Source organism: Pongo pygmaeus, chromosome 4 (genome assembly GCF_028885625.2).
Source record: "Pongo pygmaeus isolate AG05252 chromosome 4, NHGRI_mPonPyg2-v2.0_pri, whole genome shotgun sequence".
NCBI lineage: Eukaryota > Metazoa > Chordata > Mammalia > Primates > Hominidae > Pongo > Pongo pygmaeus.
The window spans coordinates 94,559,556-94,586,701 of NC_072377.2; the positions used below are offsets into that span (position 1 = coordinate 94,559,556).

The 27,146-nt window shown below is 37.0% G+C and overlaps 1 protein-coding gene across 6 annotated transcripts in view; it reads left to right on the forward strand.

Moving 5' to 3' along the window:
* The window catches only part of ADGRV1 (adhesion G protein-coupled receptor V1), a 593,238-nt gene that overhangs the window by 111,217 nt on the left and 454,875 nt on the right, over window positions 1-27,146 (forward strand). For 5 of the 6 annotated variants that reach the window (XM_054488480.2, XM_063664978.1, XM_063664980.1 and 2 more), the window contains exons 22-33: window positions 1,426-1,602; window positions 2,933-3,113; window positions 4,120-4,322; window positions 4,960-5,089; window positions 8,424-8,504; window positions 10,209-10,348; window positions 12,460-13,069; window positions 14,649-14,864; window positions 16,573-16,788; window positions 17,512-17,756; window positions 19,317-19,498; window positions 20,624-21,435. In XM_054488480.2, the coding sequence (XP_054344455.1) occupies window positions 1,426-1,602; window positions 2,933-3,113; window positions 4,120-4,322; window positions 4,960-5,089; window positions 8,424-8,504; window positions 10,209-10,348; window positions 12,460-13,069; window positions 14,649-14,864; window positions 16,573-16,788; window positions 17,512-17,756; window positions 19,317-19,498; window positions 20,624-21,435 (3,193 nt within the window). The remainder of the gene's footprint in view (window positions 1-1,425; window positions 1,603-2,932; window positions 3,114-4,119; window positions 4,323-4,959; window positions 5,090-8,423; window positions 8,505-10,208; window positions 10,349-12,459; window positions 13,070-14,648; window positions 14,865-16,572; window positions 16,789-17,511; window positions 17,757-19,316; window positions 19,499-20,623; window positions 21,436-27,146) is intronic. The other variant, XM_063664979.1, reaches the window with a different exon arrangement.

Below are 27,146 nucleotides of genomic sequence, written 5' to 3' on the forward strand. Positions count from 1 at the left end.
AAGTATTGTCCTCCAGGATGCAGTATGTGCATTCAATGGCTGGTATCTGTTTCTGTGTCCCCAATAACTAGAATACAGAGGCTCAGGAAGCAGGAGGTAGAAGTGAGACTGACCCCTGTCTCTGCTACTTTTAGTGACCTACTGCCTGAATTTGTTTCCCACTTTAGACTCCACTGGATTAGAAGTTCTGGTTCTGGCAGTGGGACTGGGGGAAGAATGTGCCTGCTGGGAGACAACTGAGGGCACCACTGACCTATCACCTGGTTGTTTTGGGCCTCTCATGCCCATGGACCAGCAGGCAAATAAAAGAGTTAGACTATGTTGCCCCAGGTGTACTCGATCCTCTTTACCATGAGAACACCCAGGTTGCTGCTGCTCAGTGAAACTCAGAGGATTTGCTGGAACATCTGTTGACTCCACACTCATTGATAACATTCGACTATTGTCGGTTTGTAGACAAATCCCAAATCTGTCGTCTCCAAAATGTCAGCACCAAAATGGCTCTATCTTATGCTGATCAGAGATGCTTGTGGTTCATATGAAAAATATAGAACGGCATTCTATATATTAAAACTTGTATTTTTATCTGTATTCATTTTTGGTTCTTTTTTCTCCAAACTATATATTTGCTAACATAAAAATAAAATTGAATTGAGAGACTGAGGATTTGACAGTAGGAAGGCCTTACTCTAAATGATATTCCAACTGCTTCCACCATAGAGTTTTTAAGCATTATCTTAAAGTGTTTAGATAAAAAATTTTCCACTTGAAAAAAATACCTCTAGGTTTATATGATAAAAACACCAACAAATATGTTAAGTATGGCATAAGATACCCTCTTTGATCTGACTGTTGTTCCCACACTAGGCATCTCTCAAGGCTCTCCCCATTTGGCACTTCATGCCCCCCCCCGCCAAAATGATACCACCAAATATACTATATTGCTTCTTATGTCTGTGCCTAGAAAGTTCTCTCTGATGTCATGTTCCACCCTCTACCCCAACCCTCACCCCTATTTGGTCTCTCTGTGCTGAGCCCATTATAAAATTGCAAGTTTGTCTTTCTCTTTAGAATTATACTTATCCAGAGAAAGGACTATGCATTAAAAACTATTTTGCAACCATAGCATATGGCACACTGGTTGGAACACAGGAGGTGTCAGTGAATGAATTACTTGTGCAGTTAAGACATTATAATTCTTTTTGCTTCATTTATCTCTATAAAGGAATGGGAGAAAATGAATGATTGTAAATATTTCTTAGCAGTCAAAGTTTATCTGGGGGAATGCAGAAGCCTCGTTAGTCCCTTTTAGAGAGGTAGAAAGTTGTAGAATTAAGTTTATGGTAAGGATTTCATGAAAGCATTGTAATTTTGTCACCGATTTGAATTGCTATGCACCTATTAATAATTTACATTCTATTTCAGATTGCAGAGGAGGGATCAACCATTTCTTGTGTGGTTGAGAGAACCAGAGGAGCTCTGGATTATGTGCATGTTTTTTACACCATTTCACAGATTGAAACTGATGGCATTAATTACCTTGTTGATGACTTTGCTAATGCCAGTGGAACTGTTACATTCCTTCCTTGGCAGAGATCAGAGGTAAACCCTACCTTTTTTGTTCCTTTGAAAGCCTCCTGGAAAGCTTTTCCTGAAGTGTTTGTTCTGTAATTTCTTTGCAGCTTTTGTTTGAAGTGTCCCTTCCCATTATTATTTACAACTGTAACTGATACATTAGAATTTGCTTCAAACATGTCTGCTGTAAAACCTTTACCAGGTAGAGTTAGTTTCTTCATCACTTTATTTTGTACAGAACTTTATCATGACGTTTTTGCATTGGATTTTAAGTGATTTCCTATGGATCTGTCTCCTATGTTAGATTGGGACTGGGGCCATGTCTAACCCCAGCATACTGCATATGTCAAAACATGTTTGTTTAATTAATAAGAAAGGAGAAATTGTTTTTTCACTTTAAATTTTGAATTAAATTTTGTAGAGCATGGCTCAGTTATTCCTATTCCTTTTATAACTTTTTTTGGATTAATTGCTTGTGCTGGACTCCTAAGGCCCATTATGAATCTACTTTCTAAAATACTGTCCCTGAGCACGTCAGGCTCTCCTTAGGCAGACACTAGCCACAGGTACATTGCCCTTGCTTCTTATCCTATCATATCTCATCATAGAACATGCAGTTTCTTAATTGGGAAGTCTCTACCTGATGTTGGTAATACCACCGTCTTTGGTACAAAAAATATGTGATATTATATTGATAAATCAACATATCATATATGATGTAATACTGATGCATGTATAGGCTACTGTCAGAAAATGCTACTGCTCAGCACCTGCCTTAGTCTGTTGGGACTGCTATAACAACATACCTTACGCTGGGTAACTTATAAACAACAGAAAATTATTGCTCACAGTTTTGGAGGCTGGGAAGTCTGAGAGCAGGGTGCCTGTAGATTCTGTGTCTGGTGAGGGCTTACTCTGCTTCAAAGATATGGTGCCTTCTCAATATGCCCTCCTCACGGTGGAAGGGGCAAAGAAGCTCCCTCAACACTAATTCCATTCATGAGGGCTCTATCCTCAAGCCCTCATCACCTCCCAAAAACCCCATCTTTTAATACCACCACTTTGGGGATTAGATTTTAACATAGGAATTTGGAGGACAGGAGGACAAGACATTCAGACTATAGCAGCATCCATTATTTTTAAGGAATTAATCTATTCAGTCTTCTCTTTCTCTTTATATGTCTGTATAACACATATGCACACACACATACAATGTTTTAATGTTTTAATTTATGCAGAAATAAGTCTTAACTGGTAACTTCATTTAAATATAATTTAGTTGCTTTTTGAATTTTCTTCTGGTAAGTAATTTCTAAATACCTCATTGCTTAGTGCCTCTGGATTTTCATATTTTTAGGTTCTGAATATATATGTTCTTGATGATGATATTCCTGAACTTAATGAGTATTTCCGTGTGACATTGGTTTCTGCAATTCCTGGAGATGGGAAGCTAGGCTCAACTCCTACCAGTGGTGCAAGCATAGATCCTGAAAAGGAAACGACTGATATCACCATCAAAGCTAGTGATCATCCATATGGTAACCTGCTCCTTTTGCGAGAAAAATTCTCTCTTCTCTGGGTGTACTTAGTTTTGTTAAGAACTTCTTAAGGCACTTTTTGCAAATGACAGAAGTAGAATGCCTTCAGACCTCCTAATTTCTAAACTCTAACTTGTATGCTACTGTTTTGAGAGACATTATTTATGAGAGAAAATATAAAGATCAGTTTCCAAACTTCAATAATATATTTTGAAAAGTTTTTGCAGGATTATTTAAAATGGAACAAAGTATTTCTGTTCATAGCTATCAAATTTCTTTAGTTTAATAATTATCCTATGGTGATTTGTTAACACCTAAGTAATTGAAATACTTTGTAATTTATATTTTATTAAGCTTCAAGAAGTGAAGCTATCACTCTATATTAATTTCTTTTTGTCTTATGCTTAATAGTGACAATTTTCTCGATTGGGGAACTATCACAGATGTCTGCCGTAGTAAACTGAGAATGTTTTCTGTATTGAAAAATAATATTTCTTCTATGGGAATGAATCAAGAACATCTGTTAAAAGGTTTGGGTAGAAATCTTGAGAGGCTCTTCACCTTTAATTTTCATAGTTAGGTTTTGTTTGTTTGTTGATGTGTTTGTTTTTGAGTGTTGCAACTCCTTTAAGGTGCCATTTAACCTGTTCTACTATATGTTCTAGAATGATTTCTGGAGATTCTAAAAAAATATGAGTAAAAGTTAGAAAATATATATTTTAAAACTGTATCAGTATTCCTGCTGTTGATGCTGCTGTAGGAAGAAAAACTTTCTTTGAGTAAAGACATGGAAAATTAACAATTTAACCTTCATTATTCTGAAAGCTTATGAACATATTCTGTGTCAAAAGCATGTTAGTTAAATCTTTGCTAAAATATTTTCTAAATAAAGGCCCTCAGAATTTTGGCCTGGTGATCAAAATAATTGTGTAAGATCACTTTAATTGAATAAGAAATTCTTGCACAGTTCGTTGGGAGAATGCCCTGGCCCCTTTGTCTCCACTAGGCTTGCCGCAGTTCTCCACAGGGCTGCCTCCTCAGCCTGAGGACGCAATGACCCTGCCTGCCAGCAGCATTCCACATATCACCGTGGAGGAGGAAGATGGAGAAATCAGGTTATTGGTCATCCGTGCGCAGGGACTTCTGGGAAGGGTGACTGTGGAATTTAGAACAGTGTCCTTGACAGCATTCAGTCCTGTGGATTACCAGGTAATTCACTCAGTCCTTTTGAAGTTGTATTTGCACTTGTAAAACAAACATAATCCTTCTCTGGAAGGGATATACACTGTACCTGGAACATAGTGACTCACGCCTGTAATCCTAGCAGTTTGGGAGGCCAAGGCGAGAGGATTGCTTGAGGCCAAGAGTTGTTGACCAGCGTGGGCAACGTAGCAAGTTACTTTCTCTACAAAAAAAGAAAAAACAAATTAGCTGGGTGTGGTGGTGCAGCTACGCTGGAGGCTGAGGTAGAAGGATTGCTTGAGCCTACGAGTTCAAGGCTATAGTGAGCTATGATCCCACCACTGCACTCCAGCCTTGGTGACATTGTGAGACTCTGTCTCTAAAATAAAAAAATAAAGAAAAATAAAAAAAGAAAAGAAAGAAAGAAAAAAGAAATAATCTACTTTATCTAATTAATTGGAGAATATTTATTTAGAATTTATATTGAACACTATTCATACACACTGAAGTGTTTTCAATTTTGTATTTTACTTGTCTTCTTAGTATTTGTAATAATTTGGGATATAACAAACTTTCTGATTTTACAAATTTGTATACAGAATGATTGTAATCTATTCATATACAGAATGATTGTAATCTAATGGATCAATCTTTTATATTTCAGAATGTTGCTGGCACATTAGAATTTCAACCAGGAGAAAGATATAAATACATTTCCATAAATATCACTGATAATTCTATTCCTGAACTGGAAAAATCTTTTAAAGTTGAGTTGTTAAACTTAGAAGGAGGAGGTAAGGCTGGTGATTCAAAAATATTAAATATTTGCTTGTCTACCCATGCTGATGAAAGTAGATTCCTTTAGGGAAGTATGTTCCTTTGAATTAATCTTACTTAAATAAATGAATAAATTATTAGTTTTTGAAGAGAGCAGCCTGAAAGTTAATAATTGCTTAAGATACATGATAATATATATCATAATATATGTCGTAATATAATCTATATCAGTCATTTTTTATTGATAATCCCTTTCTTGGTAAAAAGAAAATTTTCCTCTTTACATAAACTTTTAGAATTAGTTTTATAAATTAATATTCAACTCATAGTTTCACACTGATATGCTTTCGCTATGAGGTTTGGTTAATTCTGAGTAATATCTCTGTTTATTATATGGACAGCATGTTTGTGCAATTTTTCCCCGTTATTATTACCCACTGATATTTTTCTAGAAGAGATGTGCTTTTAGAGTGAAAAGTATAAGTGTACTAAGTCACCAAATTACAGTTTTCATTCGTGGTAGGTTCCCCTAAGGTCATGTCTCTCTTTTCCGTTTTTTGCTGTAGCTCTGCTAGATCTATCTACAGATATAACGCTGTAAAATCTGGTCCTTTTGGATGATCTATAATGAGTTGATTATTAATAAAAGAAGTCAACAATACCTTAACTTCAATTCTGCTATTCAGAAAGCTCTGATTATCAAGGGTTATTGGAGTCAAACTTATTTCATGACAAAACTCATCTGCGCTATAAGTGAGGCTATTGATAATATGTATCCCAATTAGATGGAATACTTTGCAAAAGTGTTAATGTGTTTATCAGGTGCTACTGGGAGTGTTATGAAATACATATAATATACGTTGTTAATTACCTTTATAAGTATAAGAAATTGAGAGATGATATGGTGTTTATCAGGACAGTCCCTTTCATTACAAAACCTGGTATCATTACCTCATTATTATTATTTATTATTTTGATGAAGAAAGCCATAGTACATAAGCCATCCAAAGGAAAAATTGGTAAGACTGAGCTATGAAAATTGTCTTTATGTATAAAGTAGGTATTTTGGGTAAATATGCAAAAATTTTTCTTTCCTGTGTTCCCAAATCTCGGGTGAGAGCAAGGAGACCAAGCTAGTGTTTGGGAGCAGGGAAATGGTTAAACAGTGCTGAGCTTGGTTGAATGCATAAAACAGTAGAAATGTGCTGTCTAGTAGGTGGCATATAAAAATACCAGCTTTTCTTGTCTTCTAGAGACAAGTCCTTGCATCTCCAAATCACTATTTGCATTACTAAAAAGATTACTATAAAATATTTGAAAAGTTGCCCTTTGTATCACTTAAAGCTAAAAATCCTTATGTAACAGAAAGAGAAAATGTTAGTGACCATTAGCTAATACTGATTAATAATTGTACATGAAATGTTATTGAGATGATAATAATACTTGTGATCATATGACCACTTATAGTGATACTTGTTATATTATTGAGAAACTTCTCCCCATATCTCTAGAATATGCATTATTATATATTAATTGGACTTGAATACTCACTAGAAAACCAACCTTGCAGTTTCGTAGGAAACAATAGTGACCGAGAATCTGATTTATCCCTCAGTGAGTTGGCATTGGAGGAAAAGGAATTTATACAATGACCTCTACTCCTGGACTCATATGTAGGGACTGCCTAACATGTCAATGGCTTATAGAGCTTAATTCTTTGGAGAGTCAAAGACTTATTTCATGCTTTTTGACTATAAAACTGATGAAACTGATGATTCTACATAAGGTAGCCACAACCTGAATAGATGTCTTACGCTAGCCAAAGTATATATGGTGTTGAACTTCTTTTTTATGACTTCTGGATAATGTGGGAGCAAAGCCATGTACCAGATATTTGCTGCAAATCCATTTTGCCTTTTGGATCTGTATGATGATTTCAGGTTCTGGGTGCCATACATTCTCATGTCTGGTATATCCTATTGACAGGCAAAAACACAGGGCAAAAGGAGAAGAGAGGGCAGATCTTACACTAGCATGTCAATCAAGGATATTGGTAGAAGCATATATGTATGGATGTGGCTTTGCTATTTTTACTCTCCTTTTTTTCTATTGCTATCATCACTGCCCTTCCTATCTTCTTTGTGTGCAAACATTTGGTAAAATAATGGTTGGGGTACAAGATGTATCAGAGGGGAAGGTATAACCACTTTCTCTTTATTATTGCCAAAGTACTTTATATTTTATATTTTGATGATATTATTTATTTTCCATTATTTTATTTGATCTTTACAACTCTTAGTCCATTTTGTGCTGCTGTAACAGAATACCACAGACTGGGCAATTTATAAGCAATAGAAGTTTACGTGGCTCATGGTTCTCGAGGCTGGAAAGTCCAAGACTGGGGGGCTGCATCTTTTAGGGCATTCTAGGTACATCATAACATAGTGGAAGGCTCCACATGGTCAGAGAATGCATATGAGAGGGCAAGAGAGGGCTGAACTTGCTTTTACAAGAAACCCATTCTTGCAATAATGAACCCGCTCCCAGGATAACAACATTAATTTATTCATGAGGGCAGAGGTGTCATGACCTGATCACCCCTTAGAGGTCCCAATTCTCAACACGGTTGCATTTGTGATTAAATTTCCAACATGTGAACTTTGGGGAACACATTCAAACCATAGCAACAACATTTCTGTAATAAAAGACAGCACCTTTCATAGGTGAGGAAACTGAGATACCAAGAAGTTTAGTGACTTGCTGAAATTTTTACAGCTGGCATCTTTCACAACCAGGGAAGCAGAATTGTTAGGTGGCTTGTCTAGGACTCTTTCCACAATGCCAGTGGCCAGAGGGTGATCAAGTTTGAGAATGGTAAATAAATGTGGTGGGGATTTGAATGTGTGGATGGAAGGAAAGGTTAGATGCATTTCTCAATATTGAACTGGTTGTTGTGAATGGTAAGGTGATTATCACAGGCATATTAGGCCTAAGCGTATGATTATATAATCAGATAAATATATTTTAAATATCTAAGATATTAGAAAATAATTTACGTTGCTGTAAAAAAGTGAAAATTTAAAAATAATACTAGATTGGCAGAAATGGGAAGTAACAATTACAATCTACATGGAGTATTTCATGAAACTGAATGAAATTTTGATAATTTGGTAGCTTGACTGGTGCTATAATTTTACTATTTAAAATGATCCATTTTTTATGGAAGAATGCATGTTATTGGGTGAATATTACTGCATTTTCCTCTTTGCTTGATATGTTTTAAGATCTCTCAATTTTCTCATTGTGTCAATGTGTGTTGTGTGGGTTGTGTCTCTGTGTCTCCTTGTGAAGTAGCTGAACTCTTTAGGGTTGATGGAAGTGGTAGTGGTGATGGGGACATGGAATTCTTCCTTCCAACTATTCACAAACGTGGTAAGCAGTTTTTCTAAGGTCCTTTACTATTATACGTTTTTGTTTTAACTTCTCATTTTAGAGACAATACTAACCACTTATTGACACCTACTATGTGTAGGTCCTTTACATATTTTATCTCATTAACTGTCACAGAAACCTTATGAAGTATGATTTCCTTCATGTTGTAGTCACCCAGCTAGAAAGGGATCAAGTCAGAATCACATCCCTGTCTGCTTCCAAAACCCAGACTCTCCTTCCTGTATGAACCTAATATAGTTTCCTGATTCTAATTGTGATAGAAATTTCGCTTGAATGTCATTTATAAAAATGATTGTGTGGAAACATTTTACATAGCTTCGAATACCTGAAAAGAGGTCAATAGAAAATTTGTATTTTCGTTTTAAATACATCACACTTATTCTCTGTACAAAAAAGAGCTATGAATCCTTATATGTAAAATGTAATCAAAACAAATGGGGAGTAATCCCAGCACTTTGGGAGGCCGAGGCGGGCTGATCACCTGCGCTCAGGAGTTCGAAACCAGCCTGACCAACATGGTAAAACCCCGTTTCTACTAAAAATAACAAAAATTAGCCAGGCGTGGTGGCATGTGCCTGTAATACCAGCTATTCGGGAGGCTGAGGCAAGAGCTCAGGAGGCTCTTGAACCCAGGAGGCGGAGGTTGAGTGAACCAGGATTGCGTCACTGCACTCCAGACTGGGTGATAGAGCAAGACTCTGTCTCAAAGAAAAAAAAAAAAAAAGAAACAAATGGGAAAAATAAATAAGGAAGAAAATAAATGGAAGGATAGTTGGCAATTAATGAAGGTGATATTGAAAAGAGGATGCCTTTTGAAGTAGATTTATATACGAACATGATTCAGCTTTTTACCTCAAATATTTTTTCATATATGAAAAGCATACTTAGAATATTTGTTTCTTGAAGAAGAGCATTTTCTAATCCTCAAATCCTTCTTTTTTCACAATGTCAGATTTTATATTTTAGTATCAGAACTCATGATTTCACCGCCTTCATTCCTAACTTCCATCAATGCCAAATGCAACTTCTGTAGTTAATTACTCTATTGCTTTTAGAATTGTTCATTTTCTAGTCTGCAGACATTAATGCAACATAAAATTTGAACATACTTTTTAGGAAAAACTTAAATGCTGCTTTAGATCATGGCGTCTTTTTAGCTACAGAGTGGGACTATTTAGGATCAGGAGAGAGAGATTTGTAGTATCATCACATGATGAAAAAATAGGCCTAGAATTCATGCACATTGGAAACCAAGAATCTGTTCAGCCAGAATGACTAAAATCATAGGGAAACTACTTATTATTTCATGAAGGTAAGAGTCATTTTGGCTCAAGTTCTTTTGAGGTCGGAAGGGTCGTGGGAGACCTTCCTCGTATACTCTGTGTGGAAGAATGTTCTCTTTCATAGAAAAGAAAAAGAAAAACAAGTTTTCCTTATTCATCTCCAAGTGCTTATGCAGCACTTGTACATCACGTTGGTGCCAACGTAGAGAAAGGTCATAAAAGCATGAATATGTGTGGCACCCATTTGTGTCTGCCTTTCTTTCTAAAACAAATTAGAATGTACTGAATGAATGGAAGGGCTCTTTTCAAAAAGTTGTTCCTTGGCTTTTCCTTTGGTTTGTAAATTACTGATTAACATTTTTTTTTTTTTTTTTCTATTTGTTGGAACTTGTTCATGCAGCCAGTCTAGGAGTGGCTTCCCAAATTCTAGTGACAATTGCAGCCTCTGACCATGCTCATGGCGTATTTGAATTTAGCCCTGAGTCACTCTTTGTCAGTGGAACTGAACCAGAAGATGGGTATAGCACTGTTATATTAAATGTGAGTACCTTTTCTTCCTTCATTCCTAGACACTTTCTGTTGTTTTAAAAACTGTACTGTGCTATGAAAGTGTGTTTTATATTTTCCTTTTTTTGTGTAGGCCAAAGGGAATGAGCCTATTGGCACAGGCAATACAAATTGGGGATCGAACAGTCATTTGGCATTTATTTTTGTCTTTAGTATTGCACATGGAGTCATTGTTTAATTCTGAGGATCCTTGACCCTTTAAGGAATATAATGGAGCTGTACTACAAGTATTTATCTTACATAGATTTTTGTGTTTGTTCAGATAGGCTGTGGTAACAAACATCTCTAAAATATCAATGGCTGGTACAACAAAGAATTGCCTTCCTCCTTTCCTTCCTCCCTCCCTCCCTCCCTCCCTTTCTTTCTTTTTTCGAGATGGGGTTTCGCTCTTGTTGCCCAGTGGAGTGCAATGGCGTGATCTCAGCTCACCACAACCTCCACCTCCTGGGTTCAAGTGATTCTCCTGCCTCAGCCTCCCAAGTAGCTGGGATTACAGGCATGCACCACCACCCCTGGCTAATTTTGTATTTTTAGTAGAGACAGAGTTTCTCCATGTTGGTCAGGCTGGTCTCAAACTCCCAACCTCAGGTGATCCACCTGCCTTGGCCTCTCAAAGTGCTGGAAAAGATTTGTTTCTCATTCATAGCATGTATATGTCCAACTTAAGTTAGCAGGGGGCTCTGATTGTTAGTCACTTTAGGCACCAAGGCTGTATCTCAGCAGGTGCTTTTATCTTGGTGGAGGGAAATGTGGATGTGAAGAACGGCATACCAGCTCTTATAGCTTCTTTCTGGAAGTGATTTATATCATTTCTACTTAACTTCCTTGGTCAGAGCAGATCTCCTAGCTGTGCCTAATGTCAGTAGGAGAAGTGCAATCCTGTCCTGTCTCTCTCCCATAAGGAAAGAAAATCTAAAACATGGGTGAACTAGCAATAATAATAACTCTATATGATGTGTGTGTGTGTTTGTGTGCCTACTCTGCTTTGTTCCAGTAGAAATTAAGAAGGATTCATTGTTCAGTGACTCACAGGAGCTAGCTACTTGCTCAGCTTCCATACGAATAATGAAGAAATATCACTCAAACATATCCTTCTGTACTATTATGGCAGATTTTCAATAAACTGTTGTGCGATAAATTCAACAACCTTAGAAAGGATAACTAATGACTCAGGAAAGACAAAAAAACATTAAGGGAAAGGATCAACTTTTATAAAATTACTGTCTCTAAATTTTATTTTGAAGTAACCATCATATTTCAAGAATAAATAAAAATTACTCTTAGTTGGGATTTACTTGGAGAAATTTTTAAGCTTTTCATTCTTAACATATTATTGACAAAAGCATGTCTTCCTTAAATGTGTTTTCTTATACTTTGGGTCAAATATGTTTTTTGATGAGTTTGTTTACATAATATATTGAAGATAAAAGTAAATGTGATTTGTTTTAAAATGAGTTTTACAGCTCACTTTTCAGAAAAACACCATTTATACATTCCTTGCAATGAAATATATACCATTTTTGTAGTGATTGTGAAAACTTTTATGAGTGTGCCTGAATGTAATACATTGTTAATCACATTTGATTTATTGGGATAAAATAAAAGATACACAAAAGATAGTTATAATTTAAATAGAGACTACGTTTTTTTCATCAATTTATAGTTTCATGCAACAATCACCTTTGAAATTTTTATTATTTCGATTGTTTTTTATTTATTTTTTTTCAGAGATAGAGTCTTGCTGTGTTGCCCAGGCTGGAGTGCAGTGGCACCATCATAGCTGACTGCAGCCTCGAAGTCCTAGGCTCCAGGGACCCTTCTGTCTCAGTCTCCTGAATAACTGGGACTACAGGCATGTGCCACTGCACTCGGCATAGTCACCTTTTAAATATCCTCTACTTGTAAGACTGTCTGTGGGCCTTCAAAGATGGATAGTATATGACCCCTGCCTGCAGCAGTCTTGTAGTCTGGAGAAGAACTTATATAAAATAAAATTGTGCTGCTATCATTAATGTATTTATAAGCCTCTAAGTAACTGGCTTTAATCTCTCTTTTAATAGATCTTAATATTAAATATTTTGTAGGTTATAAGACATCATGGAACTCTGTCTCCAGTGACTTTGCATTGGAACATAGACTCTGATCCTGATGGTGATCTCGCCTTCACCTCTGGCAACATCACATTTGAGATTGGGCAGACGAGTGCCAATATCACTGTGGAGATATTGCCTGACGAAGACCCAGAACTGGATAAGGCATTCTCTGTGTCAATCCTCAGTGTTTCCAGTGGTTCTTTGGGAGCTCATATTAATGCCACATTAACAGTTTTGGCTAGTGATGATCCATATGGGGTATTCATTTTTTCTGAGAAAAACAGACCTGTTAAAGTTGAGGAAGCAACCCAGAACATCACATTATCAATAATAAGGTTGAAAGGCCTCATGGGAAAAGTCCTTGTCTCATATGCAACACTAGATGATATGGAAAAACCACCTTATTTTCCACCTAATTTAGCGAGAGCAACTCAAGGAAAAGACTATATACCAGCTTCTGGATTTGCTCTTTTTGGAGCTAATCAGAGTGAGGCAACAATAGCTATTTCAATTTTGGATGATGATGAGCCAGAAAGGTCCGAATCTGTCTTTATCGAACTACTCAACTCTACTTTAATAGCGAAAGTACAGAGCCGTTCAAGTAAGTATCCCTTAGTGTGTTATTATTATTATTAGCTATCAGAATCCTGAAACAATCAGTTTTAAATTTTATTTAATAGAGAATTCTATAAAAAATAGTAAACTCTAACTTTGAAAGTGTCCTCTTAGAACAGTTTACCTGTAAGGTAACTGGAAGCCAGACACATTTTTTTCTTATAAATTATGTTTTAAAAGTCAGTAGAAAGTAAGATGGGAACTTTAAAGTTATCTAGCACACTCTATTATAACAGGGTTGATGTAGTCTTGAGGCTGACTCTGATTTCTGGATGAGTGGATTCATCCACTGGGGTTGCTGTAACAAACTGCCATAAACTGGGTGGCTTAGAAACAACACAAATTTTTCCTTATAGTTCTGGAGGCTGGGAAGTGCCATGGTTAAGATGCCAGCAGATTCAGTGTCTGGTGAGGGTCTGCTTCCTGGGTCTTGTGGAGGGTTGAGGGGTCTCTGTCTCTCTCAGGTCTCTTTTACATGGGCACTAACCCCATTTACAAGGGTCTCACCTCCTTAACCTAATCACCTTCAAGCGCTCCACCTCTTAATACTATCACCACAGGGATTAGGATTTAAATGTTTGAATTTTGAGGCGGGAGGACACAAACCTTCAGACCATAGTAACAAAGTAGTTCAGTGACAGTATTAATTAAGAATGGGCAGTGCAGAACAGGTTTGTCAGGGAAGAAGGCGAAGCAGTTAAAGAGGCAGTAATTTAGAGTATGATGATTTGCAGCTAGTCTTTGAGGTCAACGAACTAAATTAGTTTCCTACTCAATCTTGTAACTGAAATGCTGTTTTGTTTTAATGGCACAGTGAACTAATTAGAAGAGGATCGTTCTGTAGATTTCATCATTATCTGTTGTAATATTATGTAAAGTGATGATTAATTATACTCTAATGATTTTTTCCTTTTTGATAACTTTTCAACACATATTAAAATATTTCTGTAAGTAACTGTTCTTTTGTTATAAATTCTATAATAAAAATTTCTCTAGAATGTAAGCTACAATAGAGCAGGGACATTCTGTTTAGTTTATTTCTGAATCCTGAATGTCTGGATTAATGCTGGTGCATATTAAACAATACATATTCTTAAATATAAATAGTAGTGCTGGGCGCGGTGGCTCACGCCTGTAATCCTAACTAGCACTTTGGGAGGCCGAGGCAGGCAGATTGCCTGAGCTCAGGAGTTCAAGACCAGCCTGGGCAACATGGTGAAAACCTGTCTCTACTAAAATACAAAAGAAATTAGCCGGGCATGGCAGCGTGTGCCTGTAGTCCCAGCTACTCGGGAGGCTGAGGCAGGAGAATTGCTCGAACTCAGGAAGGGGAGGTTGCGGTGAACCAAGATGGCGCCACTGCACTCCAGCACTGCAGCCTGGGTGATAGAGTGAGACTCCATCTCTACAAATAAATAAATAAGTAAAATAAATAGTAGAGGGAAAACCCCAAATGAGAATCCTGTTTGGCTGGTGGAATCTTGCTGAGGTTTCTTGATGACTTTTGGCCTGTTGTTAGAATTTTGATAGCTTTCTCTGTTCTATTTGGATCTTCTGTCTTTCAGTTCCAAATTCTCCACGTCTTGGGCCTAAGGTAGAAACTGTTGCACAACTAATTATCATTGCCAATGATGATGCATTTGGAACTCTTCAGCTCTCAGCACCAGTTGTCCGAGTGGCAGAAAATCATGTTGGACCCATTATCAATGTGACTAGAACAGGAGGAGCATTTGCAGATGTCTCTGTGAAGTTTAAAGCTGTGCCAATAACTGCAATAGCTGGTAAGAAAAGACAACTAAAAAGCAGTACATACAGAGGTACATACACACAGAGGGACATGTATCCTTGATTAACAAAGCCTCTCGAAGTTGCAATTAGGATAATCAACTAGAAAGCTAGAAATACTCTTGTATCTTTTTAAAGGGACAAATCTAGAGTTTTTGTTTGTTTGTTTTTTTGAGATGGAGTCTTGCTTGATTTTACGATTTTGTTTTGTTTTGTTTTGTTTTGTTTTGAGATGGAGTCTTGCTCTGTCGCCCAGGCTGGAGCGCAGTGGTGTGATCTTGGCTCACTGCAACGTCCGCCTCCTGGGTTCAAGCAATTCTCCTGCCTCAGCCTCCCGGGTAGCTGGGACTACAGGTGTGCGCCACCATGCCTAGCTAATTTTTGTATTTTTAGTAGAGATGGGGTTTTACCATGTTGGCCAGGATGGTCTCGATCTCTTGACCTCATGATCTGCCCACCTCGGCCTCCCAAAGTGCTGGTAGAGTTTTTATATATTTATGACACTGAACTTGTAGACTTTGCAAAAAGTTTTGGCCAAATTTTCTATGAATTTAAAAGCTATGATGACCAAAATATGCACAAATCAATGAAAAGTAAACTGAGGAAAACACTGGTTTTCTGTGAGTGTACTCCTCATTTTTGAAAGGAATTCACTTATAAATGACTACTGAGGAATGCAGGGAAAATGGGGAGCTACATGCTTTCAGTGCTTGGCAACAGCCTTGTCTCTGGATCCCTTTATCTTACTTGCTTATTTATCTGTGAAGAGCAAGGAAGAGGCAATAGTTAGTATTAACTATTTTATATTTAAGAAAATGACTTCTTTGCCAGATGTGTATATAAGAAGACTGCCTACTTTGATAGTGCCGTCCCAGCATCCAGAGGTAGATTTGTCTGAGAACTATTCAATTAGAATCTTTCTAGTGTGCTTTCAGAGGAACAGGAATGTGAATGGATGGGATACTGTGCTTGATTTTAAAAATAAATCATCTGGACATAATACTTGCTTGAAAAGACAATAAACCAGGCCCATCTAATACCTAATGGGTGTAGGCTGGGGTAGCTCCTAGGAATACCTGGCTGCCTGTAGAGGGCCTCACACACTGACAGATGGTAGGGATTGGTCAGTGTTCTAAGAAATTAGTCCTCAGTCTTCACACGAAGCTCCCCTCCTTTCCCCACCCACCTTTTTTTTGGTTGGTTTGTTTTTTCTCCTGCCATCCTGAGCAGTACTCAGTAGCGGCTTTCAATCTATGCAAGAAAGTCTTTTCATGTCCAGTTGTATCATTGATGATGCTAGCGTTCCCATATCTGTGCAATGGTATAATTTATCTCTCCAGTGACATTACAATTCTAGTTCTGTTCTTTCTTCTAAAAGTACACATTTTTTTCTCGTAGTTAAGGGGGGCTATCTTGTAGTGAATGATTCTCTATTTATATAAATAGACCAAATATGTATACATCTTTCTGAAAGTGAAGGAATGAACCTAGGAAGTCTTTTTCATTATTTTGTGACATTATCAAACCCATTTTTCTACTGAGAGGCATAAAAGTCTTCTTGCTTAGAATAAATGTAGTCAGTATCCTCAAAAAAGTATTTCCAAGTAGATCCATAAAGTTTGATACCTAATAGTTTTTCCCTAGTATATGGAATGTTTTGATCATATTTTAGAAGTCTTAGCATTTTACTTTTGGTCTTTTCAGGTGAAGATTATAGTATAGCTTCATCAGATGTGGTCTTGCTAGAAGGGGAAACCAGTAAAGCCGTGCCAATATATATCATTAATGATATCTATCCTGAACTGGAAGAATCTTTTCTTGTGCAACTGCTGAATGAAACAACAGGAGGAGCCAGACTAGGGGCTTTAACAGAGGCAGTCATTATTATTGAGGCCTCTGATGACCCCTATGGATTATTTGGTATGAAGACTAATTTGTGTCTCTCTTTGACTTGTCTGTATGTATAGATCGTAGATAATGATCTTTTCTTTACTTTTAGAGACTCAGAATTGATCTGATCGTGTTTTCTTTCTTAACTTGCTGTTACTGACATATAGGACATCTGTACACAGTCATTGGCAGTGGTTAGTGATTGTTTAAAAAAGAAATTAAATCAGTCTCTTAGCATATGTGGAGAAGTCACAAACTATTGGTTTTAGGGTGTGACCTGGCTCCTATATGTGTTTTGTGAGTCTTAGGCAATTCTTTAGAAAAATAATTTAATTTATAGAAATTTACACAAAAATTTGGATTTCTGGGCTGTCTTGATAAATAGGAAATGTGGCAATATCAAGTTCCCTTTCCTGCATAACATCAGTCATGGGAACCAAATAGCAACTGCCTCTGGAGCAGGCTTGCACTGTGCAATCAGCTTCTGTGCTCACTGGACCTGTCACTCATGTCTGGTATAAACTTGAGCCCTATGGGCTTTGTGATTTCTACTTTTATCACAGTGAAAAATAATTTGGAAATTTTGACAGGGCAGACCAATTTGTATCACAGCGTGTTACTCTGGTTTTTGTGGGTTATAGCTACTTAGATTGCTTAGTGGGAAAGAGAATCCACTATAGGATGGTGCTTGGTTAACTGTTATCTCTGTTTCACTTTGTATTTGAAATGAACTCTGCTCTGTCTACCCTTCAGGTTTTCAGATTACTAAACTTATTGTAGAGGAACCTGAGTTTAACTCAGTGAAGGTAAACCTGCCAATAATTCGAAATTCTGGGACACTCGGCAATGTTACTGTTCAATGGGTTGCCATCATTAATGGACAGCTTGCTACTGGCGACCTGCGAGTTGTCTCAGGTAATGTGACCTTTGCCCCTGGGGAAACCATTCAAACCTTGTTGTTAGAGGTCCTGGCTGACGACGTTCCGGAGATTGAAGAGGTGAGAGGACTGGCTAGTATAGAATGACACTGTAAATCATACCTTATCTATAGTGACTAGAACAAATGGCCGTTGTGACATTTTGGAGAGGATGTCAAATAAATTATTCCTGCAAGAATGTTCAAACTATGCTAGTGTGAAAGTGATCCTTACAGTTGACAAAAGCAGGAATATTCTAGAAATAGATGGTATACATATGCCAGTTTACTAAGACTTTTTTGTACAATTACATTGTATTGTTCAACATTTTGGTTAAAAGGTTAAATAACATATATATATACACATATATATGTCTTAATTTATAATACATTTGTTCTGTATAAACTCTTTTTTCTTTTTCTTTTTTTTTTTGAGACGGAGTTTTGCACTTGTCGCCCAGGGTGGAGAGTGGCATGATCTCCGCTCACTGCAACCTATGCTTCCCGGGTTTAAGGGATTCTCCTGCCTCAGCCTTCCGAGTAGCTGGGATTACAGGCACAAGCTACCATTCCTGGCTAATTTTTGTATTTTTAGTAGAGATGGAGTTTCACTGTGTTGGCTAGGCTGGTCTCGAACTCCTGACCTCAGGTGATCCACCTGCCTCAGCCTCCCAAAGTGCTGGGATTACAAGCATGAGCCAATGTGCCCGGCCTGTTCTGTATAAACTCTTAACTTATATTTATACTCCCTTTTGGCTTGGGTGTGAGCCAGTCAATCTTAAGTATTATTGTGGTTTTTCATTCATTCATTCATTCATTCATTCATTCACTTATTCTTCAACCATTGTTGAGAATTTACTATATGAAAAATACCATGCGAGACACATCTTCCTGATATTTCCTTTTCCTGATGAAGCAGCAAGGTAGCAAATATAAGTACAGTATCAGTGGAAAAGTTAATCACTAACATACATTGACTGAAGACAATTTTATTGTATGAAATTCAAGTATTATTAACATTTAGATCTCATAAAATTACTTTTGATAGCATTTATTCTTTAATAGTATAAAATTTTATAGAAGTTCATAAAATTTATTTTGAATGCTAGTTGTGCCATTTTTCACTTCTAAAATATGAGATATTCATTAGCACATAAAAAACATTCCTGTTTTTTTCTCTCTAAATTTAGGTGGCATTACAGTATGTTTTTGTTTTAAATTTTGTCGAATAATTTTATTTAAAATAATGTGGGAAATAAAGCATAGTATATTAACTCACCATTAAAATGTATAGTTCAGATTTTTTTAAAAAAGGTATAGGATGTAAAAGTCCTATTATTGAAATGGTAAACATAAACAGGGATATTAAAATTGAGTCACATGATTATATAACAATATTAAGGAGTTTAAACAGCCTGTATGTCATATATAACTAGGTTCTATTATTAAATGTTGATGATGGGTTATTCTGTTACATGCTGGGTTTGTAAGTGTAATTGGGCGAGTTTCTTTTAGTCCATTTATATTTCATTCCATTTTGTTCTTGTACTTGTATGTATATGTTCTATTTTTTCCCTTGAATCATTTTTATTCTAATTTCAGAACTGTGATGCTCTTAAGGAAGTTTTCACTGTATTTTTAGGTTATCCAAGTGCAACTAACTGATGCCTCTGGTGGAGGTACTATTGGGTTAGATCGAATTGCAAATATTATTATTCCTGCCAATGATAATCCTTATGGTACAGTAGCCTTTGCTCAGACGGTTTATCGTGTTCAAGAGCCTCTGGAAAGAAGTTCCTGTGCTAACATAACTGTCAGGCGAAGGTATATGAGATAGCTACTTGCATCTGTGGGAGTGATGAGAGTTATGGGGTGGTGGGGAAGGATCCCTTGCACAGTTAAATCATTTAGGTTTTGTGGTTTTTTCTGTGCCATAAATTATTTTATAGGTTATTTTAATGTGTTAATTGAATTATGCTTATTAGTATAAAGGGCCTTTCATTTATCATACCTATTGTTAGTGAAATGGGCAATAAATTTTACATCACTGGGCTCTCTAACCCCAGAAATGCATTGCTCTAATCTGTAATTTGTTATAATTAGTACTTAAATATAACTGGCTTTTAAATTAAAGAACATTTGAATGATGTATGAAGGAGTTGATTTCCAGGTCTGTTTTTTTCTTGCTTTTTTTATTCTTTTTTTTGTGAGGCAGCATTGGGCTCACTGAGCTCCTTCAGAAATAGAAAACAGGATCTTGGGAACTTGTAACAAGTACAATCATCCCTCTGGTATCCACAGGGGATTGACTGCAGGGTCCTTGGATATAACAAAATCCTTGGATGCTCCCCTTTAATATAAAGTGGTGTAAAATATAAAATTTGCATATAACCTATGCACAGCCATCCATATACTTTAAATCATCTCTAGATTACTTATAATACCTAATACAATGTAAGTGCTATGTAAATAGTTGCTATTCTGGACTGGTTTTTAAAGTTTGTATTTACAAATTTTTTTTTTCTGAATATTTTTGATCTGCCGTCTTGAATCCACAGATGTAGAACCTGTGGATAGGGAGGGCTGACTGTTACTACATTTCCTCAAAATGTAGTCATGTTTGTTATCATTGTTACTTTGTTTCAGTTAAGTATAGCAATAAAAATTAACTTTGTAATTTTGTTTTGAAATCCTGAATATGCATACCTTAGAAAATATTTTCATAGCTTGGTTAAAAATAAGTACTGTTTGAATGAAAATTAGCAAGGTTTCCTTATAGGAGAAAACAAAATGTTGGGAGACAAATGTAATTAAGAAACAGGATTGTGTTTGTACTATGACTTTAAACGTTTTTTTAAAAAATTAAAAACCACAATCAGCATTCCTCTTCTCTATGTGTAATTACTTTGAATGCTTAACCTGTCTTTTAATTGTCACTCCACGTTTTAGCGGAGGGCACTTTGGTCGGCTGTTGTTGTTCTACAGTACTTCCGACATTGATGTAGTGGCTCTGGCAATGGAGGAAGGTCAAGATTTACTGTCCTACTATGAATCACCAATTCAAGGGGTGCCTGACCCACTTTGGAGAACTTGGGTGAATGTCTCTGCCGTGGGGGAGCCCCAGTATACCTGTGCCACTTTGTGCCTTAAGGAACAAGCTTGCTCAGCGTTTTCATTTTTCAGTGCTTCTGAGGGTCCCCAGTGTTTCTGGATGACATCATGGATCAGCCCAGCTGTCAACAATTCAGACTTCTGGACCTACAGGAAAAACATGACCAGGGTAGCATTTCTTTTTAGTGGTCAGGCTGTGGCTAGGAGTGACTATGAGCCTGTGACAAGGCAATGGGCCATAATGCAGGAAGGTGATGAATTTGCAAATCTCACAGTGTCTATCCTTCCTGATGATTTCCCAGAGACGGATGAGAGTTTTCTAATTTCTCTCCTTGAAGTTCACCTCATGAACATTTCAGCCAGTTTGAAAAATCAGCCAACCATAGGACAGCCAAATACTTCTACAGTTGTCATAGCACTAAATGGTGATGCCTTTGGAGTGTTTGTGATCTACAGTATTAGTCCCAATACTTCCGAAGATGGCTTATTTGTTGAAGTTCAGGAGCAGCCCCAAACCTTGGTGGAGCTGATGATACACAGGACAGAGGGCAGCTTAGGTCAAGTGGCAGTCGAATGGCGTGTTGTTGGTGGAACGGCTACTGAAGGTTTAGATTTTATAGGTGCTGGAAAGATTCTGACCTTTGCTGAAGGTGAGCAATGGTTCTAAATGAATTTCAGTTGCCCCTGGTAAAGTCATCATAGTCCATTTTAATGATAAAATTTATAAGAATTCTTACTGTGTACATTCTTGTTAATATATAAAAATGTAGTTTGGCTTTAGAAAAAAATAGAAGTTAATTGGCTTGTTAATGGTTGACATGACATACGTAGCCTGACATGACTGTACATATGTATCTTTTTAGTTTAAAAAATAGATTTTCTGGGAATATGTGAATTTTATCCCTTTATGTTTGATAGTAGTGTCTTTAACAAAGCACAGAGGAAACTATAAGGCAAGTTCTAATTTTGTAAGGGAAATTTTAATAATGACCCATGTACCTACAACCATACATGTTGGTAAGAAGCAGTGGTAGCTAGGAAAATGAGTATTAATTGATAAACATTTTCATATTCACTAGACAAATCAGGAAATATCAGAGAAAATTATTTGTAAGTAAAAGTAGCATAAACTTTGGTGACTGCACTTATATTACATTAATCCTAGTGATCAATTTATAATACTGTTCCTACACTTGCGATCACTATTGTAAATTTTCATAAACAATATACTGATATTTTACATAATCAGCTAATTAGAATTAGGATCAGATTGAGTGGTTCTTTTTCAGGACTGGTTGACTCCTGTGCTATTTAAAATTGGGAAAGTTAGTATGTTTAAAATAGTTTTCTTTGGGTGTGGGAAAAGTATCTTTACTGAGATTATTGATTACATCCTCATTTGGGGAATTATGTATTCCACAAAATTTTAAAAAACATAGTGCTATTCTGATTGAAAAAGTAATGTATACTCTAAAAACCTCAGAATATACAACAAAATGCAGGAAAGAAACTTTATTCATAATTCTTTTTTTTTTTTTTTTTTTTTTTTCTCTTTTTTTTTCTTTTATTGTAATTATTATTATTATTATTATTATTATACTTTAGGTTTTATGGTACATGTGCCCAATGTGCAGGTAAGTTACATATGTATACATGTGCCATGCTGGTGCACTGCACCCACCAACTCGTCATCTAGCATTAGGTATATCTCCCAATGTTATCCCTCCCCCCTCCCCCCAACCCACAACAGTCCCTGAAGTGTGATGTTCCCCTTCCTGTGTCCATGTGTTCTCATTGTTCAATTCCCACCTATGAGTGAGAATATGCGGTGTTTGGTTTTTTGTTCTTGCGATAGTTTACTGAGAATGATGATTTCCAATTTCATCCATGTCCCTACAAAGGACATGAACTCATCATTTCTTATGGCTGCATAGTATTCCATGGTGTAGATGTGCCACATTTTCTTAATCCAGTCTATCATTGTTGGACATTTGGGTTGGTTCCAAGTCTTTGCTATTGTGAATAATGCGGCAATAAACATACGTGTGCATGTGTCTTTATAGCAGTATGATTTATAGTCCTTTGGGTATATACCCAGTAATGGGATGGCTGGGTCGAATGGAATTTCTAGTTCTAGATCCCTGAGGAATCGCCACACTGACTTCCACAAGGGTTGAACTAGTTTACAGTCCCACCAACAGTGTAAAAGTGTTCCTATTTCTCCACATCCTCTCCAGCACCTGTTGTTTCCTGACTTTTTAATGATCGCCATTCTAACTGGTGTGAGATGGTATCTCATTGTGGTTTTGATTTGCATTTCTCTGATGGCCAGTGATGGTGAGCATTTTTTCATGTGTCTTTTGGCTGCATAAATGTCTTCTTTTGAGAAGTGTCTGTTCATGTCCTTTGCCCACTTTTTGATGGGGTTGTTTGTTTTTTTCTTGTAAATTTGTTGGAGTTCATTGTAGATTCTGGATATTAGCCCTTTGTCAGATGAGTAGGTTGCGAAAATTTTCTCCCATTTTGTAGGTTGCCTGTTCACTCTGATGGTAGTTTCCTTTGCTGTGCAGAAGCTCTTTAGTTTAATTAGATCCCATTTGTCAATTTTGGCTTTTGTTGCCATTGCTTTTGGTGTTTTAGACATGAAGTCCTTGCCCATGCCTATGTCCTGAATGGTATTGCCTAGGTTTTCTTCTAGGGTTTTTATGGTTTTAGGTCTAACATTTAAGTCTTTAATCCATCTTGAATTGATTTTTGTATAAGGTGTAAGGAAGGGATCCAGTTTCAGCTTTCTACATACGGCTAGCCAGTTTTCCCAGCACCATTTATTAAATAGGGAATCCTTTCCCCATTTCTTGTTTTTCTCAGGTTTGTCAAAGATCAGATGGTTGTAGATATGTGGCATTATTTCTGACGGCTCTGTTCTGTTCCATTGATCTATATCTCTGTTTTGGTACCAGTACCATGCTGTTTTGGTTACTGTAGCCTTGTAGTATAGTTTGAAGTCAGGTAGCGTGATGCCTCCAGCTTTGTTCTTTTGGCTTAGGATTGACTTGGCGATGCGGGCTCTTTTTTGGTTCCATATGAACTTTAAAGTAGTTTTTTCCAATTCTGTGAAGAAAGTCATTGGTAGCTTGATGGGGATGGCATTGAACCTGTAAATTACCTTGGGAAGGATGGCCATTTTCATGATATTGATTCTTCCTACCCATGAGCATGGAATGTTCTTCCATTTGTTTGTATCCTCTTTTATTTCCTTGAGCAGTGGTTTGTAGTTCTCCTTGAAGAGGTCTTTCACATCCCTTGTAAGTTGGATTCCTAAGTATTTTATTCTCTTTGAAGCAATTGTGAATGGGAGTTCACTCATGATTTGGCTCTCTGTTTGTCTGTTATTGATGTATAAGAATGCTTGTGATTTTTGCACATTGATTTTGTATCCTGAGACTTTGCTGAAGTTGCTTATCAGCTTAAGGAGATTTTGGGCTGAGACAATGGGGTTTTCTAGATATACTATCATGTCATCTGCAAACAGGGACAATTTGACTTCCTCTTTTCCTAATTGAATACCCTTGATTTCCTTCTCCTGCCTAATTGCCCTGGCCAGAACTTCCAACACTATGTTGAATAGAAGTGGCGAGAGAGGGCATCCCTGTCTTGTGCCAGTTTTCAAAGGGAATGCTTTCAGTTTTTGCCCATTCAGTATGATATTGGCTGTGGGTTTGTCATAAATAGCTCTTATTATTTTGAGATACGTCCCATCAATTCCTAATTTATTGAGAGTTTTTAGCATGAAGGGTTGTTGAATTTTGTCAAAGGCCTTTTCTGCATCTATTGAGATAATCATGTGGTTTTTGTCTTTGGTTCTGTTTATATGCTGGATTACATTTATTGATTTGCGTATATTGAACCAGCCTTGCATCCCAGGGATGAAGCCCACTTGATCATGGTGGATAAGCTTTTTGATGTGCTGCTGGATTCTGTTTGCCAGTATTTTATTGAGGATTTTTGCATCAATGTTCATCAAGGATATTGGTCTAAAATTCTCTTTTTTTGTTGTGTCTCTGCCAGGCTTTGGTATGAGGATGATGCTGGCCTCATAAAATGAGTTAGGGAGGATTCCCTCTTTTTCTATTGATTGGAATAGTTTCAGAAGGAATGGTACCAGCTCCTCCTTGTACCTCTGGTAGAATTCGGCTGTGAACCCATCTGGTCCTGGACTTTTTTTGGTTGGTAAGCTATTGATTATTGCCATAATTTCAGCTCCTGTTATTGGTCTATTCAGAGATTGAACTTCTTCTTGGTTTAGTCTTGGGAGGGTGTATGTGTTGAGGAATTTATCCATTTCTTCTAGATTTTCTAGTTTATTTGCATAGAGGTGTTTGTAATATTCTCTGATGGTAGTTTGTATTTCTGTGGGATCGGTGGTGATATCCCCTTTATCATTTTTTATTGCATCTATTTGATTCTTCTCTCTTTTTTTCTTTATTAATCTTGCTAGCGGTCTATCAATTTTGTTGATCCTTTCAAAAAACCAGCTCCTGGATTCATTTATTTTTTGAAGGGTTTTTTGTGTCTCTATTTCCTTCAGTTCTGCTCTGATTTTAGTTATTTCTTGCCTTCTGCTAGCTTTTGAATGTGTTTGCTCTTGCTTTTCTAGTTCTTTTAATTGTGATGTTAGGGTGTCAATTTTGGATCTTTCCTGCTTTCTCTTGTGGGCATTTAGTGCTATAAATTTCCCTCTACACACTGCTTTGAATGCATCCCAGAGATTCTGGTATGTTGTGTCTTGGTTCTCGTTGGTTTCAAAGAACATCTTTATTTCTGCCTTCATTTCGTTATGTACCCAGTAGTCATTCAGGAGCGGGTTGTTCAGTTTCCACGTAATTGAGCGGTTTTGAGTGAGATTCTTAATCCTGAGTTCTAGCTTGATTGCACTGTGATCTGAGAGACAGTTTGTTACAATTTCTGTTCTTTTACATTTATTGAGGAGAGCTTTACTTCCAAGGATATGGTCAATTTTGGAATAGGTGTGGTGTGGTGCTGAAAAAAATGTATATTCTGTTGATTTGGGGTGGAGAGTTCTGTAGATGTCTATTAGGTCTGCTTGGTGCAGAGCTGAGTTCAATTCCTGGGTATCCTTGTTGACTTTCTGTCTTGTTGATCTGTCCAATGTTGACAGTGGGGTGTTAAAGTCTCCCATTATTAATGTGTGGGAGTCTAAGTCTCTTTGTAGGTCACTCAGGACTTGCTTTATGAATCTGGGTGCTCCTGTATTGGGTGCATATATATTTAGGATAGTTAGCTCTTCTTGTTGAATTAATCCCTTTACCATTATGTAATGGCCTTCTTTGTCTCTTTTGATCTTTGTTGGTTTAAAGTCTGTTTTATCAGAGACTAGGATTGCAACCCCTGCCTTTTTTTGTTTTCCATTTGCTTGGTAGATCTTCCTCCATCCTTTTATTTTGAACCTATGTGTGTCTCTGCACGTGAGATGGGTTTCCTGAATACAGCACACTGATGGGTCTTGAGTCTTTATCCAATTTGCCAGTCTGTGTCTTTTAATTGGACCATTTAGTCCATTTACATTTAAAGTTAATATTGTTATGTGTGAATCTGATCCTGTCATTATGATGTTAGCTCGATGTTTTGCTCGTTAGTTGATGCAGTCTCTTCCTAGTCTCAATCGTCTTTACATTTCGGTATGATTTTGCAGTGGCTGGTACCGATTGTGCCTTTCCATGTTTAGCGCTTCCTTCAAGAGCTCTTTTAGGGCAGGCCTGATGGTGACAAAATCTCTCAGCATTTGCTTGTCTGTAAAGTATTTTATTTCTCCTTCACTTATGAAGCTTAGTTTGGCAGGATATGAAATTCTGGGTTGAAAATTCTTTTCTTTAAGAATGTTGAATATTGGCCCCCACTCTCTTCTGGCTTGTAGGGTTTCTGCCGAGAGATCCGCTGTTAGTCTGATGGGCTTCCCTTTGATGGTAACCCGTCCTTTCTCTCTGGCTGCCCTTAACATTTTTTCCTTCATTTCAACTTTGGTGAATCTGACAATTATGTGTCTTGGAGTTTCTCTTCTCGAAGAGTATCTTTGTGGCGTTCTCTGTATTTCCTGAATCTGAATGTTGGCCTGCCTTGCTAGATTGGGGAAGTTCTCCTGGATAATATCCTGCAGAGTGTTTTCCAACTTGTTTCCATTCTCCCCATCACTTTCAGGTACACCAATCAGACGTAGATTTGGTCTTTTCACATAGTCCCACATTTCTTGGAGGCTTTGCTCGTTTCTTTTTATTCTTTTTTCTCTAAACTTCCCTTCTCGCTTCATTTCATTCATTTCATCTTCCAAGGCTGATACCCTTTC